The sequence below is a fragment of the Bos indicus genome, chromosome 5 (assembly GCF_029378745.1).
Source record: "Bos indicus isolate NIAB-ARS_2022 breed Sahiwal x Tharparkar chromosome 5, NIAB-ARS_B.indTharparkar_mat_pri_1.0, whole genome shotgun sequence".
NCBI lineage: Eukaryota > Metazoa > Chordata > Mammalia > Artiodactyla > Bovidae > Bos > Bos indicus.
In genome coordinates this window covers 63,589,042-63,609,978 of record NC_091764.1, presented here as the reverse complement: position 1 = coordinate 63,609,978, position 20,937 = coordinate 63,589,042, and the positions used below count along the sequence as shown (strand labels likewise).

The 20,937-nt window shown below is 38.0% G+C and overlaps 1 protein-coding gene across 11 annotated transcripts in view; it reads left to right on the top strand.

Annotated features, from left to right (window-relative positions):
* ANKS1B (ankyrin repeat and sterile alpha motif domain containing 1B) overlaps positions 1–20,937 on the top strand; it is a 1,154,742-nt gene that overhangs the window by 459,274 nt on the left and 674,531 nt on the right. For all 11 annotated transcript variants that reach the window (XM_019961140.2, XM_070789581.1, XM_070789585.1 and 8 more), the window contains exon 12: positions 17,776–17,956. In XM_019961140.2, the coding sequence (XP_019816699.2) occupies positions 17,776–17,956 (181 nt within the window). The remainder of the gene's footprint in view (positions 1–17,775; positions 17,957–20,937) is intronic.

Genomic DNA, 20,937 nt, shown 5'->3' with positions numbered 1-20,937 from the left:
GGGTCACAAGAGTCAGACACGACTGAGCAACACACACAGTATAGTTTTGCAAGATGTTAAATATATTTGGGGGAAACCAGGAAAAGGTCACAAGCAGTTTCTCTGTATTATTTCTTACAACTGCATGTGACTACAATTTTCTCCAATTAGTTGAAAAAATTGAGCTGTAAAAGTAAAAACAACATGCATCTTTATTTGTAAAAAATTTTTCTTTTGCTCATACAGTGTTATGAGCTTCCCATTTTGGCTGCTTAGGACACATCATTTATAATCCATTATGTAATTAAACTTCCTGCTGTTCTTGGACTGAAACAAGTCATTTAAAATGATTTTTTTTTTAAAGAAACTAAATTGGGAAATAAAGCTGGCTTTATTTTTAATGGACTCATTTGAATTTGATTTCAGCATCTTTGAAATATTAATGCATAGATATTTGGTGTGCCTAATTCAAAAAATATTTTTTGCAAGATTGTCATAACTATTTTAATGCTGGGAGAATCTTCTGTAAAAATAAACCTCTTGGTTTAGAGGTTAAAGGCTCTAAAGTTCTTCACTGTCTGCACTGAGCCCAGAGCCACTTAACACTTTTATAAAAGAAATTTAGAATTAAAATCACAGTTTTATTACCTTTTCATGGCTGTGGAGTCTTTCCAATTAAAGTTTGAATACCTTGTATGAGGAAATTAACTCATATGAAGAAATATGTATTATAGACTACTTATAAAGCTTTACACTCATGATTATATATGATAAATACTAGGAATACACTAACAGTTTTACCATTTTCTCTTTTATTGGAAGATGAATATATATGTTATCCATAGCCAAATATCTCCACACAAAAATTAAATTAATTGCAGACATAAAAGCAGGAAATTGGAATATTTTTAAAAAGTCTGCCCTTCAATAAAACACGTTGTGCCTCTAAAAGTTTAATACGTAACTGATTTAGATTCTGTCTGTTCCTTTTCCTGCACACTTGTGCTTTTGTCAACACCTTCTAAAACAATGGTTTTTTTAAAAAATCAGTGCTGTCATTAGACTCAAGAGGAGGAAAATCGCTCATTGATGTGAAGTGAGGAACTCAAGAACCATGAGGCTCTTGTCTCTGCTTGTAACTTTATGTTTACTTTTTTTTTTTAACCTTTAGTGTGATGTCCTGGGGAATAAATGCAATCAATTTGAAATTCCATAGATCTATGTTTTAGTTTTAGCTCTCCTACTTTTAAACTGTGAGGCTATCTTTAAATCTCAAGTTCATTGTAAAATGGAAAGAGTAATAGTTACTTTTAATACTAACCTTATATTTAAATAAGATAAAAATCTCAAGCTCCTGGAAGAATGTCGAAGCTTCTTAGGCACTCAATATTTACTCACATCGACTTCACCTTCCTCCTCATGGTGGCACCTTTTTTTCTCTCTTCAGCCATAATCTATCTGTAGAGGAGAGGAATAGCATTTTGCTTGCCTGAAGATAAGATCTGTATCTTTAGAAAAAGGTCTTAATCATTATTAACTATTGTATTCATGATAAAAATTGGACATTTTAAAGTTTTTTCCCAAAGAAAGAAAATATAAACTGCTTCCAATTTGCATGACATGTAATAATAAGTTTAATAATATCTACTCTATACTGTAGTGCTGTCTACACTCTCTCATATCCCTTCTTTATACTGTTTTAAAAGTGATGGACAGAAATATGAGAATTCTAACTCAATATACATAACTGACAGAAAAGGCAATGGCACCCCACTCCAGTACTCTTGCCTGGAAAATCCCATGGACAGAGGAGCCTCGTGGACTAGAGTCCATGGGGTTGCTACAAGTCAGACACGACTGAGCGACTTCACTTTCACTCTTCACTTTCATGCATTGGAGAAGGAAATGGCAACCCACTCCACTGTTCTTGCCTGGAGAATCCCAGGGATGGGGGAGCCTGGTGGGCTGCCGTCTATGGGGTCACACAGAGTCAGACACAACTGAAGCGACTTAGCAGCAGCAGCAGCAAGTATTTGCCCAAGTATTTGCATCTTCTTCCTTACAGCAATTAAAATGGTAAAATAAATATAAAAATAAAAATAAATCCATAGCACAGTGGTAAAGAATCCGTCTGTCAATACAGGAGACCCAAGAGACTAAGGTTCTTAGTCTTAGTCTCATCTCCATCTTCCAGGCAGCATTCTTGCCTGGAGAATCCCATGGACAGAGGAGCCTGGTGGCTACAGCCCATAGAGTCGCAAAGAGTTGGACACAACTGAGCACAGCACAACAGTGATGAAAAGTAGGGAGTGATGCTATTAGAGGCATTTGGGAACTTTTGGAAGATAAAAACAAATGGTGTTGGATTTAGCTAGGGATTAGTGTGGAGAAATAAAACACCTCAGCAGCATGACCTCAACATGAAGCAGTTGACTTTATTTTCCTGCCACATGGTAATAACTGTCTCAGTAAGGTGAAGTCAGCTAAAGCCCCTACTGTGAGAACTGGAGCAGGAAAGAGAAATGAAGCAGTATCCTACATAATCAAAAATGGTTTACCAAGAATGCCAAACATTTGAGGAAAATTAGCAACCAAAAAGAAAGGAACCAAAATCAATGAATAGAGTGAATGACCTTTCAGAAAACAAAAATTAATGGCAGAGAAAGATTGGAATTGGTTTCCTCAGAATGATTTGGGAGGTTATTGAATTCAGAAAAGAACAGGCTATTTTTTTAAGGGAAATCATTTTTTTTAACTTAGAAAACAAAAAAATTATTGAAAATTAAATATAGGATCATCACCTCTGAAGTTTTAACATGTGTAAATGTTTCATGCATTACTTGTTCACTGATGTATTCTTTTTTTTTTAATTTTACTTTATTTTTAAACTTTACAAAATTGTATTAGTTTTGCCAATTATCGAAATGAATCCGCCACAGGTATACATGTGTTCCCCATCCTGAACCCTCCTCCCTCCTCCCTCCCCATACCATCCCTCTGGGTCATCCCAGTGCACCAGCCCCAAGCATCCAGTATCGTGCATCGAACCTGGACTGGCAACTTGTTTCATACATGATATTATACATGTTTCAATGCCATTCTCCCAAATCTTCCCACCCTCTCCTTCTCCCACAGAGTCCAAAAGACTGTTCTATACATCTGTGTCTCTTTTGCTGTCTCGTACACAGGGTTATCTTTCTAAATTCTTTCTAAATTCCATATATATGCATTAGTATACTGTATTGGTGTTTTTCTTTCTGGCTTACTTCACTCTGTATAATAGGCTCCAGTTTCATCCACCTCATTAAAACTGTTTCAAATGTATTATTTTTAATGGCTGAGTAATACTCCATTGTGTATATGTACCACAGCTTTCTTATCCATTCATCTGCTGATGGACATCTAGGTTGCTTCCATGTCCTGGCTATTATAAACAGTGCTGCGATGAACATTGGGGTACACGTGTCTCTTTCCCTTCTGGTTTCCTCAGTGTGTATGCCCAGCAGTGGGATTGCTGGATCATAAGGTACTTCTATTTCCAGTTTTTTAAGGAATCTCCACACTGTTCTCCATAGTGGCTGTACTAGTTTGCATTCCCACCAACGGTGGAAGAGGGTTCTCTTTTCTCCACACCCTCTCCAGCATTTATTGCTTGTAGACTTATGGATCGCAGCCATTCTGACTGGTGTAAAATGGTACCTCATCGTGGTTTTGATTTGCATTTCTCTGATAATGAGTGATGTTGAGCATCTTTTCATGTGTTTATTAGCCATCTGTATGTCTTCTTTGGAGAAATGTCTATTTAGTTCTTTGGCCCATTTTTTGATTGGGTCATTTATTTTTCTGGAGTTGAGCTGTAGGAGTTGCTTGTATATTTTTGAGATTAGTTGTTTGTCAGTTGCTTCATTTGCTATTATTTTCTCCCATTCTGAAGACTGCCTTTTCACCTGGCTAATAGTTTCTTTTGATGTGCAGAAGCTTTTAAGTTTAATTAGGTCCCATTTGTTTATTTTTGCTTTTATCTCCAATATTCTGGGAGGTGGGTCATAGAGGATCCTGCTGTGATGTATGTCAGAGAGTGTTTTGCCTATGTTCTCCTCTAGGAGTTTTATAGTTTCTGGTCTTACATTTAGATCTTTAATCCATTTGGAATTTATTTTTGTGTATGGTGTTAGAAAGTGTTCTGGTTTCATTCTTTTACAAGTGGTTGACCAGATTTCCCAGCACCACTTGTTAAAGAGATTGTCTTTAATCCATTGTATATTCTTGCCTCCTTTGTCAAAGATAAGGTGTCCATATGTGTGTGGATTTATCTCTGGGCTTTCTATTTTGTTCCATTGATCTATACTTCTGTCTTTGTGCCAGTACCATACTGTCTTGATAACTGTGGCTTTGTAGTAGAGCCTGAAGTCAGGTAGGTTGATTCCTCCAGTTCCATTCTTCTTTCTCAAGATAGCTTTGGCTATTCGAGGTTTTTTGTATTTCCATACAAATTGTGAAATTATTTGTTCTAGCTCTGTGAAGAATACCACAAAAAGATCCCACAAAAAAAGAAAACTACAGGCCAATATCACTGATGAACATAGATGCAAAAATCCTTATCAAAATTCTAGCAATCAGAATCCAACAACACATTAAAAAGATCATACACCATGACCAAGTGGGCTTTATCCCAGGGATGCAAGGATTCTTCAATATCCACAAATCGATCAATGTAATACTCCACATTAACAAATTGAATAATAAAAACCATATGATTATCTCAATAGATGCAGAGAAAGCCTTTGACAAAATTCAACATCCATTTATGATAAAAACTCTCCAGAAAGCAGGAATAGAAGGAACATACCTCAACATAATAAAAGCTATATATGACAAATGCACAGCAAACATTATCCTCAATGGTGAAAAATTGAAAGCATTTCCTCTAAAGTCAGGAACAAGACAAGGGTGCCCACTTTCACCATTACTATTCAACATAGTTTTGGAAGTTTTGGCCACAGCAATCAGAGCAGAAAAAGAAATAGAAGGAATCCAAATTGGAAAAGAAGAAGTAAAACTCTCACTATTTGCAGATGACATGATCCTCTACATAGAAAACCCTAAAGACTCCACCAGAAAATTACTAGAACTAATCAATGATTATAGCAAAGTTACAGGATATAAAATCAACACACAGAAATCCCTTGCATTCCTATACACTAATAATGAGAAAACAGAAAGAGAAATTAAGGAAACAATTCCATTCACCATTGCAATGGAAAGAATAAAATACTTAGGAATATATGTACCTAAAGAAACTAAAGACCTATATATAGAAAACTATAAAACACTGGTGAAAGAAATCAAAGAGGGCACTAATAGATGGAGAAATATACCATGTTCACTGATGTTTTCTTGAAAGCCTAGAACAGTGCCTGACACATGGCTGATGGTAGAAGTTTTTGAATAAATTATAGAACATAAAATAGTAGAATATTTCAGAATATAAAACAAGAAAGATTGTAGAGATTCAGTATCCATTTATTATGAACTCTAGAAGTAGGAGGAGAAGCCACAACAGTAATTAAGAAAGGGTAGTATTAGCACAGGATTAGATCAATAGGAATACAGTAGAGAACAAAAATGTAAACCTAGTCTATATTTAGAAATGTAATACATGATAATGGTGGCATTTTAAATCAGTAAAGAAAAAAATGATGGTATTGGGACAGTAGGCTATCATTGGTGAAAAAATAACTTAGAATTAAAATTCCCACCATATACCATATACACAAAATATTTCACGTTGATTAAAATCCTAAAAGAAAATACCACTGGTCTAGCTTCCCATTTTTACCACCCCACTTCATACCCATTTTAAAAAATATAAGAAAGCATCTAAATTTTTTTTGCCACTGATTGACAGTATATTGCTTTGTGTTGATATAAGTTATCAATGGGCCAGTATCTAGGAAGTCTGTCATCTCCAGGTATTTCTGCTGATGAAAGTGAAAGTGTTAGTCACTCACTCATGTCCAACTCTTTGCCACCCTATGGACTATAGTCCACAGGCTCCTCTATCCATGGAATTATCCAGGTAAGAATATTGGAGTGGGTAGCCACTCCTTTCTCCAGGAGATCTTACCAACCCAAGGATGAAACCCACGTCTCCTGCATTGCGGGTGGATTTTTTTTTTGCCATGTGAGCCACCAGGGAAGCCCATTTCTGCTAATGCCACTTATTTTTTTTCTGACATTCATCTATCTTCTCTGGGAACTCATTTTGAACCTCAGTTTTGCTTGGATACTTTAATGTCATTATTGACTTTTGTTAGCACCACTTTTTCTTTTTGCTGACACCAATATATCCATTTAGTCCTATTTGACATTTTATTAGGAGTTGATGAGGTCCTATTATAATTAAATTAAGTGAATTAAAATGATTTAAAGTCCACTTAAATTCAAGTGTAAGTGGATTTTTTTATAACTGTCCATTAGGTTAAATAATTTGAAAATAACAGAGGAGGAAACAGAAGTGGATATTTGAAACTTAGATTCCAATCTAGAGAAAATTTAAAATGTAAAAATTACCTAAATCTCATCCTAGTTAGGAATCTGGGGCTCTCATTTTATTCATATGTGAATTATATCTATCTGGTTTACAGTAATGCCATTATATTCCCTGGATTGGAAAGATTCCCTGGAGGAGGAAATGGCAACCCACTCCACTATCTTTTCCTGGAGAATCTCATTGACAGAGGAGCCTGGTGGGCTACAGCCCATGGGGTTGCAAAGAATTGGACATGACTGAAGCAACTTAGCATGCATTGCATCAGAATGTTGCATTTCATTTATATCTCTGTACAGCATAGACATATTCTTACAAACTTGATTCTGATTGATGAAGATAATACAAAATAAGGGTAGGGGACGCATGCTATCCTGTATGTGACACCAGTAAATTCACACATTAGTCCATTTGTAGTAATGATTAAGATGCCACTGGCTTCATTGATGTGGGACCAGTGCAGTGTCAATAGGCTTCATGCTAAGAAAACCCCATGTTTGGATTTTAATACTCTTGCATAGCTGTCTAAAATTCTTAATTCTTATCTCTGTTTTGTATTTTGTAAGCGAAGTCAGTGGGATAATGGAGTATGTGCTGGGGCTTGGAGCCTTGGCTCATCTGTGGTCCCACAACCCTCCATCTCCCCATATTACTAAGTAACACCTGATCCCCCAACCCCAGTGCTCACAGCCAGCCCACCAATTGCTGACAAGCACTGAGACCCTGAGTGTGGGGATGGTCAAGATTGAGTATATGTACTGAGTTGGAGGGGAAAACCCCTGGATGCCTGTGAAGGTCTGCTCTAATCCTGTAAGTGTCCCTGTGTCCAAGGGAATGTGACAGTATATGGCAAATAAAGCTACCATGACAGATCTAGAGAATGACTATGGAATAAAGGGAAAACTATTTCCCTGATTTTGCAACAAAGAGCCCCACATTTCCATTTTGGACTGGGTCCAGCAACTCCATGTAACTGGCCTTGACTCACAATCATTCATGTGTCTACTTAGTTTCAGGTCCTCAGAAATATTCCCTAATCAGTGCATAGCAGGGATCACCAACTTATTCTCTGGTGTAGGATCAGAGAGTAAAATAGTTTAGACTTTGTGAGTCATATGGTCTCTGTTGCAACTATTTAACTCTGCAACCATATCAGGAGATGGCAAGAGTGAACGTCGACATTCTAGGAAGCAGCAAACTAAAATGGATGGAGTGGGTGAATTTAACTCAGATGACCATTATATCTACTACTGTGGGTAGGAATCCCTTAGAAGAAATGGAGTAGCCTGCATTGTCAACAAAAGAGTCCAAAATGCAGTATTTGGATACAATCTCAAAACGACAGAATGATCTCTGTTCGTTTCTAAGGCAAACCATTCAATATCACAGTAATCCAAATCTATGCCCCAACCAGTAACACTGAAGAAGCTGAAGTTGAATGGTTCTATGAAGACCTACAAGACCTTTTAGAACTAACACCCAAAAAAGATGTCCTTTTCATTATAGGGGACTGGAATGCAAAAGTAGGAAGTCAAGAAACACCTGGAGTAACAGGCAAATTTGGCCTTGGACTACAGAAAGAAGCAGGGCAAAGGCTAATAGAGTTTTGCCAAGAGAACGCACTGGTCATAGCAAACACCCTCTTCCAACAACACAAGAGAAGACTCTACACATGGACATCACCAGATGGTCAACAGCGAAATCAGATTGATTATTTTCTTTGCAGCCAAAGATGGAGAAGCTCTATACAGTCAGCAAAAACAAGACCAGGAGCTGACTGTAGCTCAGATCATGAACTCCTTATTGTCAAATTCAGACTTAAATTGAAGAAAGTAGGGAAACCATTTGGCCAGTCAGGTATGACCTAAATCAAATCCCTTATGATTATACAGTGGAAGTGAGAAAGATTTAAGGGACTAGATCTGATGGATACAGTGCCTGATGAACTGTAGACAGAGGTTCATGACATTGTACAGCAGACAGGGATCAAGATCATCCCCATGGAAAAGAAATGCAAAAAAGCAAAATGGCTGTCTGGGGAAGCCTAACAAATAGCTGTGAAAAGAAGAGAAGCAAAAAGCAAAGGAGAAAATGAAAGATATAAGCACCTGAATGCAGAGTTCCAAAGAATAGCAAGGTGAGATAAGAAAGCCTTCCTCAGCGATCAATGCAAAGAAATAGAGGAAAACAACAGAATGGGAAAGACTAGAGATCTCTCCAAGAAAATTAGAGATACCAAGGGAACATTTCATGCAAAGATGGGCTCGATAAAGGACAGAAATGGTATGGGCCTAAAAAAAGAATAGGTGGCAAGAATACACAGAACTGTACAAAAAAGATCTTCACGACCAAGATAATCATGATAGTGTGATCACTCACCCAGGGCCAGACATCCTGGAATGTGAAGTCAAGTGGGCCTTAGAAAGCATCACTACGAACAAAGCTAGTGGAGGTGATGGAATTCCAGTGGAGCTATTTCAAATCCTGAATGATGATGCTATGAAAGTGCTGCACTCAATATGCCAGCAAATGTGGAAAACTCAGCAGTGGCCACAGGACTGGAAAAGGTCAGTTTTCATTCCAATCCCAAAGAAAGGCAATGCCAAAGAATGCTCAAACTACCACACAATTGCACTCATCTCACACGTTGGTAAAGTAATGCTCAAAATTCTCCAAGCCAGGCTTCAGCAATACGTGAATCGTGAACTTCCAGATGTTCAAGCTGGTTTTGGAAAAGGCAGAGGAACCAGAGATCAAATTGCCAACATCTGCTGGATCATGGAAAAAGGAAGAGTTCCAGAAAAACATCTATTTCTACTTTACTGACTATGCCAAAGCCTTTGACTGTGTGGATCACGATAAACTGTGGAAAATTCTGAAAGAGATGGGAATACCAGACCACCTGACCTGCCTCTTGAGAAACCTATTGGCAGGTCAGGAAGCAACAGTTAGAACTGGACATGGGACAACAGACTGGTTCCAAATAGGAAAAGGAGTACGTCAAGGCTGTATATTGTCACCCTGCTTATATAGCTTATACGCAGAGTACATCATGAGAAACGCTGGGCTGGAAGAAGCACAAGCTGGAATCAAGATTCCTGGGAGAAATATCAATAACCTCAGATATGCAAATGACACCACCCTGATGGCAGAAAGTGAAGAGGAACTAAAAAGTCTCTTGATGAAGGTGAAAGATGAGAGTGAAAAAGTTGGCTTAAAGCTCAACATTCAGAAAACGAAGGTCATGACATCTGGTCCCATAACTTCATGGGAAATAGATGGGGAAACAGTGGAAACCATGTCTAACTTGATTTTTGGGGGCTCCAAAATCACTGCAGATGGTGACTGCAGCCATGAAATTAAAAGATGCTTACTCCTTGGAAGGAAAGTTATGACCAACCTAGATAACATATTCAAAAGCAGAGACATTACTTTGCCAACAAAGGTCTGTCTAGTCAAAACTATGGTTTTTCCCATAGTCATGTATGGATGTGAGAGTTGGACTGTGAAGAAAGCTGAGCGCCGAAGAATTGGTGCTTTTGAATTGTGGTGTTGGAGAAGACTCTTGAGAGTCACTTGGATTGCAAGGAGACCCAACCAGTCCATTCTAAAGGAGATCAGTCCTGGGTGTTCATTGGAAGGACTGATGCTAAAGTTCAAACTCCAATACTTTGGCCACCTCATGCAAAGAGTTGACTCATTGGAAAAGACTCTGATGCTGGGAGGGATCAGGGGCAGGAGGAGAAAGGGACAACAGAGGATGAGATGGCTGGATGGCATCACCAACTCGATGGACTTAAGTTTGGGTAAACTCCGGGAGCTGGTGATGGACAGGGAGGCCTGGCATGCTGCGATTCATGGGGTCTCAAAGACTCGGACATGACTGAGCAACTGAACTGAACTGAACTGAACCATATCATGAAGACAGACATTGACAATATATACTTTAAAATATATATATATATTTATATATATATATATATAATTTATTCTCCTGCAATGCGGGAGACCTGGGTTCAATTCCTGTGTTGGGAAGATCTCCTGGAGAAGGAAATGGCAACCCACTCTAGTATTCTTGCCTGGAGAATCCCACGGATGGAGGAGCATGGTAGGCTACAGTCCATGGGGTTGCAAAGAGTCGGACATGACTGAGCGACTTCACTTTCACTTTCACTTATTTATTTTTGGCTTTGCTGCTTCTTTATTCCTGCCCATCAGCTTTTTATAGTTTCGGTGAGTGGGGGCTACTCTCTAGTTGACATGTGCAGACTTCTCCTTGCAGTAGATTCTCCTGTTGCAGAGCACAGTTTCTAGGCATTTGAGCCTCAGTAGTTGTGGTGCAAGTGTGCAGTTGCCTCGCATCAGTTGAAATCCTAGTTCCTGGACCAGGGATCAAACCTGTGTCCCCTCCATTGGCAGGCAGACTCTCAACCACCAGACCACCAGGGAAGTCCCTATGTATAATTAAATACTTATAAGTGAATGAGCATGGACTATGTTCTGATAAAACTTTATTTAAAAACATTGCAATTTGGGTTTATATAATTTTCACCTGTCACTAATATTATTTTCCTATTTTTTTTCAGCCATTAAAAGATGTAAAAGTATTCTTAGCTCACAGGCTTTACACAAATAGTCAGAAGCCTGGGTTTGGCACATGATCTATAGTTTGCTGTCTCTAGTTAAGTGAATATGTGTGGAAGCAAGTCCTTCGGAAGCCAGGGCTATATGAATGCTGGCCACAAGGCAGGCGAGATATTTTAGAGACCCCACTTATTTTAGACATTGAAATTTGATAAATTCCATTTGTAATTTCAGTGAATTTGTAAAGAGATTTTTTTCTTATATTGAATGGCTTAGCAGGATTCCATCAGAATAGTTTTTTTTTTTTTTTAAGATAATCTATTAAAAGTTTAAGCAAATATTCCAGACTCATCTTCTTTTATCTCCATTTTTAGTATCTCTACCATCTCTTTACTTTTTTCCCCCATTGCTGTTATTTCCCGCCATAGATATCCCTTTTTAATTCTGCCTCTGTCCTCTGTGTTTATGAGGCACCATCTGTTTGTCTCTAGGTCTGAGTACATGAACATTCTTTCTAACCCAAGTCCTTCCTGCTAACTACTTATGTAATCTGGAGGGATGAGGTGCAGAAGGAGATGGAAGGCAAGTTCAGGAGAGAGGGGACACGTATGAATGGGCTGATTCATGCTGATGTATAGCAAAGACCATCACAATATTGTAAAGCAATTGTCCTCCACTTAAAATAAATAAGTAAAATTTTAAAATATTTCTGTTCTTTCATTTTTAATGTTTATTTACTTATTTTATTTATGTGTTTGGCTGTGTTGGGTCTCAGTTGTGCCACGCAGGATCTTTTGCTGTGGCATGCTCAGGCTCTGTAGCCTTGTGGGCTCAGTTGCCCTGTGGCATGTGGCATCCCAGTTCCCTGACCAGGTATCCAGCCTGACTCCCATGCTTGGAAGGAGAATTCTTAACCACTGGACCACCAGGAAAATCCCACTGCTTATGTAATCTTGAGTAGATCATTTAACCTCCCTGAGCCACTGCATTCTGTGCTAGTTAGAGTAAGTAGTTCTAGGACCACCACAGACAAACACAGGATCTCAGTAGTTTCACATAGAGGATGTTTACTTCAGCTTCTCATAAAGCCCGATGTGGGTTGACTGACCTCCCTTCATCTTGACACTACATCATCTGGTGAGTAAGAGAGGGATGGAGAAGGCTTACTTCTACTAACAAGTCAATTAATCAGTTACATGGCCTCAACCTAAATGCATACAAGGCTGAGGAGTAAAAGAGAATCTATGCTTATGGTTTTGTTGAGCACTAAAATGATATGTAAAATGATCCCTTAAAACAGGGATTGGCTAACAATTTCTCTAAAGAAACAGATAGTAAATATTTTAGGTGTTGTGGATAATATGGCCTCTGTTAAAACCACTCAAATCTATCATTGCCGTGTTGAGAGAAGTTGTTGCTGCTACTGCTACTGCTGCTAAGTCGCTTCAGTTGTGTCCGACTCTGTGCGACCCCATAGACGGCAGCCCAACAGGCTCCGCCGTCCCTGGAATTTTCCAGGCAAGAACACTGGAGTGGGTTGCCATTTCCTTCTCCAATGCATGAAAGTGAAAAGTGAAAGTGAAGTTGCTCAGTCGTGTCCGACTCCCAGCAACCCCATGGACTGCAGCCCACCAGGCTCCTGGAGTGGGTTGCCATTGCCTTCTCCAGAGAGAAGTTGTAGACAATAGTGAATGGATGAACATAGTTGTATTCCAATAAAACTACATTTTCATTATCAGGAGACAGGCCAGATTTGGGCCACAGGCCATAGTTTGCTGATCCCCTTCTTAGAGCATGACTAACATAACGAGTCTCATTTTCCATCACCTCAGATACTCAGGGAACTTTGGGCAATGGTTCCTCACTACCTCAATGTTCTTTAAGCTGACTCATGATAACTATAGATAGTTCTGAATAACCAAATAAGAGTGAGATAAGATGATCACTGATTTCTTCCCTTTGGAATTTCCATTAGCCTCTCTCCTTTCTTCTTGATATGTTATTTGAAGATTGAAGCTACGCTACAGTGAAATCACAGTACTCTGCTCAAAGAAAGAAAGAAAGGGAAATATCATGTAGATTTGCATAATCATATAGATTAAGAAGTCTATACTGAGTCCCGAGAGCATACAGGCATCAATGCAGTTCAGTTCAGTTGCTCAATTGTGTCCGACTCTCTGCAACCCCATAGACTGTAGCATGCCAGGCTTCCCTGTCTATCACCAACTCCAGGAGCCTACTCAAACTTATGTCCGTTGCGTTGGTGATGCCAACCAACCTTCTCATCCTCTGTCGTCCCCTTCTCCTCCTGTCTTCAATCTTTCCCAGCATTAGGGTCTTTTCCAATGAGTCGATTCTTTGAATCAGGTGGCCAAAGTATTGGAGTTTTATCTTCAGCATCAGTCCTTCCAATGAATATTCAGGACTGATTTCCTTTAGGATGGACTGGTTGGATCTCCTTGCAGTCCAAGGGACCCTCAAGAGTCTTCTCCAACACCACAATTCAAAAGCATCAGTTCTTCGGCACTCATCTTTCTTTATAGTTCAACTCTCACATCCATACATGACTACTGGAAAAACCATAGTTTTGACTAGATGGATCTTTGTTGGTAAACTAATGTCTCTGCTTTTTTATTTGTTGTCTAGGTTAATCATAGCTTTTCTTCCAAGGAGCAAGTGTCTTTTAATTTCATGGCTGCAGTCACCATCTGCTGTGATTTTGGAGCTTAAGAAAAAAGTCTCTCACTATTTCCATTCTTTCCCCATCTATTTGCCATGAAGTGCTGGGGCCAGATGCCATGATCTTAGTTTTCTGAATGTTGAGCTTTAAGCCAACTTTTTCACTCTCCTCTTTCACTTTCATCAAGAGGCTCTTTAGTTCTTTTCACTTTCTGCCATAGAGTGGTGCCATCTGCATATCTGAGGTTATTGATATTTCTCCTGGCAATCTTGATTCCAAATGTGCTTCATCCAGCTTGGTGTTTCTCATGACGTACTCTTCATAAAAGTTAAATAAGCAGGGTGACAATATACAGCCTTGACGTACTCCTTTTCCTATTTGGAACCAGTCTGTTGTTCCATGTCCAATTCTAACTGTTGCTTCTTGACCTGCATACAGATTTCTCAGGAGACAGGTAAGGTGGTCTGGTATTCCCATCTCTTTCAGAATTTTCCACAGTTTATTGTGATCCACACAGTCAAAGGCTTTGGCATAGTCAATAAAGAAAATTAGATGTTTTTCTGGAACTCTCTTGCTTTTTTGATGATCCAGCAGATGTCGGCAATTTGATCTCTAGTTCCTCTGCTTTTTCTAAATCCAGCTTGAACATCTGGAAGTTCATGGTTCAAGTACTGTTGAAGCCTGGCTTGGAGAATTTTGAGCATTACTTGTTAATGTGTGAGATGAGTACAATTGTGCAGTAGTCTGAACATTGCTTGGCATTGCCTTTCTTTGGAATTGGAATGAAAACTGACCTTTTCCAGTCCTGTGGCCACTGCTGAGTACATCTGTGTAATTCTGCTACAGGAGTGTGTGCATTTATATTTCCCACAAAAACCTTATCTTTTGGCATCTACCCAGTCAAAAAATATATGAGTCACCCTAGACTCCTCCCTGAAAATCAGCTTTCACATCCAATCAGATGCCAAGATCTAAAGAACTAACCTCCTTAGTATCTCCTAAAAACATCTGTGATCTCCAACACTACCGCAACTGCTTTACCTCAGGACCCCATTATGTCTTGGCTCAATTCAATATCCTTGTAGTCTCTCTTCCTCAGATTCTCCCCTTACCTGTTCATTCTTTAAACTGCTAAAATGATTTTATTGAAATTCAAACCCAGCTATGAAACTCTCTTGCTTAGAAATCATCCATTGGTTTCTTAGAATAGTCAGATGAAAGACCAAACTCCTTAATATGGCATTAGAGCCCTTCATGATTTGTCCCCTGAAACATCCAGTATCTCACAGCTTGAACCCACTTGCTGTCGTCACATACTCTGCTCTACAGCCATAATGAACCTTTTGCAGTTTGCACTTTTCCTCTTCCCATCCTCATTTGTTTTCCTACCACCTCTACTTTCCCTGGTGGCTCAGCTAGTAAAGAATCTGCCCTCACTTTGGAAGACCTGGATTTGATCCCTGGGTTAGGAAGATCCCCTGGAGAAGGGAAAGGCTACCCACTCCACTATTCTGGCCTGAAAATTCCATAGACTGTATAGTCCATGGGGTTGCAAAGAGTCGGACAGGACTGAGCAACTTTCACTTTCACTTACTTTCAACAAGATTCAACTCAGCCATCAATTACCTGCTTGCAGAAGCTTTTCCTAATTGTATCCTAATTGTGTCTCTAAAGTAGAGGTTCACCTTTTACATCTTGTGTCCACTTCTCATGATGCTTATCGCTGTACTATGCTGTACTGACACACAATCCTTGGATTGCTGATTTATTCCCTCATTCACCATCCCTCTTCCCACTTCAAGTCTGTAATCACCCAGAGAAGAGGGACAATGGCTTCCTCATCTTATTCGTATCATACTGCTTACCAAGGTATCCACAATTTAGTATACACTTAGCAGATACTTGTAGAATAAATTAGTAGAGAAGGCAATGGCACCCCACTCCAGTATTCTTGCCTGGAAAATCCCACGGACGGAGGAGCCTGGTGGGCTGCAGTCCATGGGGTCGCTGAGGGTCGGACACAACTGTGCGACTTCACTTTCACTTTTCACTTTCATGCACTGGAGAAGGAAATGGCAACCCACTCCAGTGTTGTTGCCTGGAGAATCCCAGGGATGGGGGAGCCTGGTAGGCTGCGGTCTATGGGGTCACACAGAGTCGGACACAACTGAAGCGACGCAGCAGCAGCAGCAGCAGTAGAATAAATTAATGCAGAAAAATAGTTTATTTTCTTGCTTGATTGTATAACAAATTGTACTTCTAGTGGATTTAAAACTTTGGGTGGTCAAGGTTCAGAAACATGTATTTCAGAAACATTTATAAGTAAAGGAGTCATACACATCAGTTGGCTTTATCCTTATAATGTTTATGAGAGGGTACATCATATAAATTTGGTTTGCTGCCTTTATACAAAGTGAAACAAAAATAAAATACAACACAATGAGACAAAACCATGATAATGACATACCTGTGTTTCTATTGGAGCCAGGGTCATATCCATGTTTTTAATTGCAGTTATATAGTCTAGTAGGAAGAACATTGAAAGTGAATTGAGATTTAGTAGCCCCAAGGACAGACATTTCATGAGAAATCAAGCCTGACATTGAACACCAGTCTTTCATACTTCAAAAGCAACTGAGTCCTATGTGGGTATTAATTTGAATTGCATTACTGAGTTCATGTGTCATAATAATAAATAACTTACACTCATATAACAATATTTATGCCTCTTAACAATTCCTATAAAAATATTGCAAGGGTGAAAGTATAAAGCATGTTATAATTTGAACACCTTAAGTAAAAAAAAGCTCTGTAAAACACATTTTCGATACCATCAGATATTTTAGATTATAGACTAAGTAATGTCTGCTTTTCAAAAAACATGATGAGCTGGAAGAGAAATGGTAACATGAATATTTTGCAGGAAAATAATTGTGGAGTTCAGTGATAAAATTAGCAAGTATTTGAGGGCAGTGTAAGTGTTACTAAGCCAAAAGTGTATTGCACTTTTTGTACTTTGCAGAAAGTTAAGTACAATAAACTTTATTTTAAAGAGATTGTATTTAATCTCTTATTATTGTAAGATTGTTAATATTTCATTAACATTGATAATAAGAATAAAACATAATAAGACTTAAATTAGGAAATGTGCACAATCTTGAGAACCAAAAAGACGGCGGTTTTTCTGAAGGGTGATGTTAGAACCTCTGCTAGGCGAGAAAAAAAATGTGAATATAATTAAAATTGTGGGGGAAAAAAAACCCAGAAAACTGCTATAGGGAACAATCCATTACTGACAAAAGATTATATCTGCTGTTACTCCATGATTTTACCATTTATGTTTAAATTGACTTTTTTTTTTTGCTATTTGGGGATTAATTTAAATCCTTAAAAAAGAAATCAAAGTTCACTATAAATACAAATAGATTCTTAGATCCTAGAAAATGTTCTATACAAATTTACTTCGTTTTAATGATGAAATTGGAGCATATGATACTTGGGGACAATATCAAATGTTCCCAGTTCCTTGGACTATATAGAAAATTAAAAATGGAACTGCCTTAATTATGCTTCCATATTGTAAGGATCCTTTTATTTCTTTAGTAGACTCTATATTCTCAGGGTCTGCCAAATGCAGGATCCTTTATAAATGTTAGCTGAATGAAAGGTGACTCAGAATTGCAACTTTCTGAATTGATCATTAAGAGAAATTCTGAGCACTGTATTTTTGCAGTCTTCTGGAGAAATCTAACAAAAAAGTCTAAATTATTTTATCAACTATGCCATGACATTTTTTCATTAAACATTTTTTTATTATTGAATTAAGGGACTTTTTAATGTTTCTCTGTAAAACACAACTATATTTTATGTGTAAAAAACAGACAGTGTAATGGGAAAAATGCACTTAGATTAAACTGATGGGGAATTGGGCTGAAGATGAGCATGATCATATTAATGCTTTTATCATGCTCATTTATTTTAGCCTAAACAACGAACATCTATTGTGTCTTCTCTGGATTTTCATCGAATGAATCACAACCAAGAATATTTTGAAATCAACACATCTACAGGGTGTACAAGCTTTACTTCCAACCCTCCAGTTAGTCCACTCACCTCTTCTGCAGCAACCACAGAAGTCAAGAACAAGGAAACTGGCGATACAGGTAAAGCCGTTCATTTTATGCAGCTATATTTTTGAGTTTTTAAAACCAAAGCCTTTATGAGTTAGAGGAATTAAGAGGAATCTTCATACAAATCTCATTGTGTTTTTTGTTCATGACTTCATGCCAAGACTTTAAAGGCACCATCCAAAATGTGTGGAATAATGTAATCATCAGCGTATTTTCAGGTCTGACCTTTAAACAGAACCAAAATCTAACCTTTTAAAACTAGGGATGGTTTTGAAAAGCATGTTGTTATGGTTTCCAAATGTATTATGTCACCTACATGTCACATCAAAAATTTTAGAATAGACTGGTATTTAGTAATAATGTGGAAGGACAATGCTGATTTGTTTTATATTGAAAGGTAAAACTTTGAATTTCACAGAGTAAAATGTTCACAAAAAGATGTTTGTTTTATATTGAAAGGTAAAACTTTGAATTTCACAAAGTAAAATGTTTAAGGTTTATCTACTTTGAAAAATAGCATTTCGTTATCCTACTCATAGGTGGTTTTGTTATATGTTATATTTAAGAATCTGCATATAAAGGCATTATCGCATGGTGCATACTGAAGTAGAACAACTTTCTGAGTCAGTTCTGTCACTGATTTGCTAGATACTTTCCGTCAAATTATTTAACTTCTCTGATCTTTGATTTGCTCCTCTGGAAAGGGGAGATAATATCTACTCTTTGGGTAGTTTTAGTAATAAATGAGCTGACTTATGTGAAGCGTTTTGGAAACTATGGAACAACATTTTTTTTAGTACTGTCATTATTGTTTAATATTATTTTTTTTATTCTTAAATACTATTATTGTATGAAATCTATAGTCATTTTAAGAAAAGAAGAGCCATTTATACATCTGTACTCATGCTTAAATGGCTGACCTTTTCTTGAATTAAAAGCATGATCTAAATTAATGGATAAATCTACTGTTTATTTTATAAATGATTGCATGCACAAAAAAATTAATCATTATAAAAATGTCAAGTGTTAATAGAACAAAGACTAATACATAACAACCTCACAAACAAATTGCCTGCTGCAAAGCACTTTTAATAAGTGGACCAATGAATTTATTATTATATAAAAGAGAACCATTTCAAAAGTAGCCTGAACTATAGTTAAAACTTCCTACTTGTTAGGCAGTATATTATGTAATCTAAGTATCAACTTGAGAATCATCAGGAAAAGGTGGTAAAGAGGGTCTACCTTTGGAGGTAGACAGACTTAGATGATATGAATGGGTTAGCATTTAACTAGAAAGATCAGTTCAGTTCTGTCGCTCAGTCATGTCTTACTCTTTGTGACCCCATGGACTGCAGCACGCCAGGCTTCCATGTCCATCACCAACACCGGGAGCTTGCTCAAACCCATGTCCATTGAGTCAGTGATACCATCCAACCATCTCACCATAGTACTAATATGTAGAAAGATCACCAAAGTATTAATATGTAGCAAATAGATTCAAGATGAGGTGAGATTGGAGGTAGGAAGCAACAGTGCCATCAGCAATGGAAAATATAAATGGATTTGAGAAACACGAGGAAAGAGTAATCAACAGGTCATGGCAACTGATCAGAGGTGTGATGGTGAGGAAGAGTTCAGGAAAAGCCCTAAAATTTCTTGCTTAAGCAGATTAGTCAAATCTTACTGCCATTCTTTGAAACATGGAATTTTTTAGGTAAGACGGAAGAGAGGGATGGGTCATGTAGGACCTAATATATGTCATTTTAAGGACTTTGGATTTCACTCAGAGTGAAACTGGGAGTCAGTTCAGGCTCTTTCAGGAGAGTGACATGATGTAACTTCTATTTTATAAGAATTGCATCAACTCTTGTGTTGAGAATGGACTGAAGAAGGAGGATAAGTGTGGAAGCAAGGCCAGTAGGGGGCTATTGTAGCATTCCAGTAAGATGAGAGAGGAAGTCAGCCCAGGTCAAAGGTGAAGCAGTGGAGCTGGAGAGAGATTGATGGATGTTGGACATATTTTTTTAAGGTAAAGCCTGTGGGATTTTATGATAGAGTAGATGTAGTATATGAAAAAAAGAGAAGAATTAAGGAAAACTGCAATGTTTTTGTCCTAAACAATTATAAGCATGATTTTTAATGTCATCTGACATGAGAGAGGTCCTGGGAAGAAGAAATGTGGTGAACAGGTAAAAATATCAAGAGTTCACTTTTTTTAATTTGAAGTATAGTTGATTTACAGTGTTGTGTTAATTTCTGCTATATAGCAAAGTGATTCAGTTATACATGTATGCACATTTAAAAAATATATTTGTTCTATTATGATTTGTCATAGTCTATTGAATATAGTTCTCTATGTATACTGTAGGACCTTGTTGTTTATCTATTCTATATATGACAGCATATGTCTACTAACCTTAACTTCTTACTCCATCCCTTCCCCAAATCCTTCCCCCTTGGCAAACGCACGACTGTTCTCTAAATCCATGACTCTGTCTCTGTTTCAGTAGATAGCTTCATTTGTGTCATATTTTAGATTCCACATATAAATTTTATCATCTGATAATTTTCTTTCTTATTTACTTCACTTCGTATATAATCTCTAGTTGCATCCATGTTGCTGCAAATGTCATTATTTCATTATTTTTATGGCTAAATAGTATTCTGTTCAGAGAAGGCGATGGCACCCCACTCCAGTACTCTTGCCTGGAAAATCCCATGGGCGGAGGAGCCCGGTAGGCTGCAGTCCATGGGGTCACTCAGAGTCGGACAAGACTGAGCGACTTCACTTTCACTTTTCACCTTCATGCATTGGAGAAAGAAATGGCAACCCACTCCAGTGTTCTTGCCTGGAGAATCCCAGGGACAGGGGAGCCTGGTGGGCTGCTGTCTATGGGGTCGCACCGAGTCGGACACGACTGAAGTGACTTAGCAGCAGTATTCTGTTGTATATATGTACCACATCTTCTTTATCTGTTCATCTGTTGGTGGACATTTAGGTGGTTTCCATG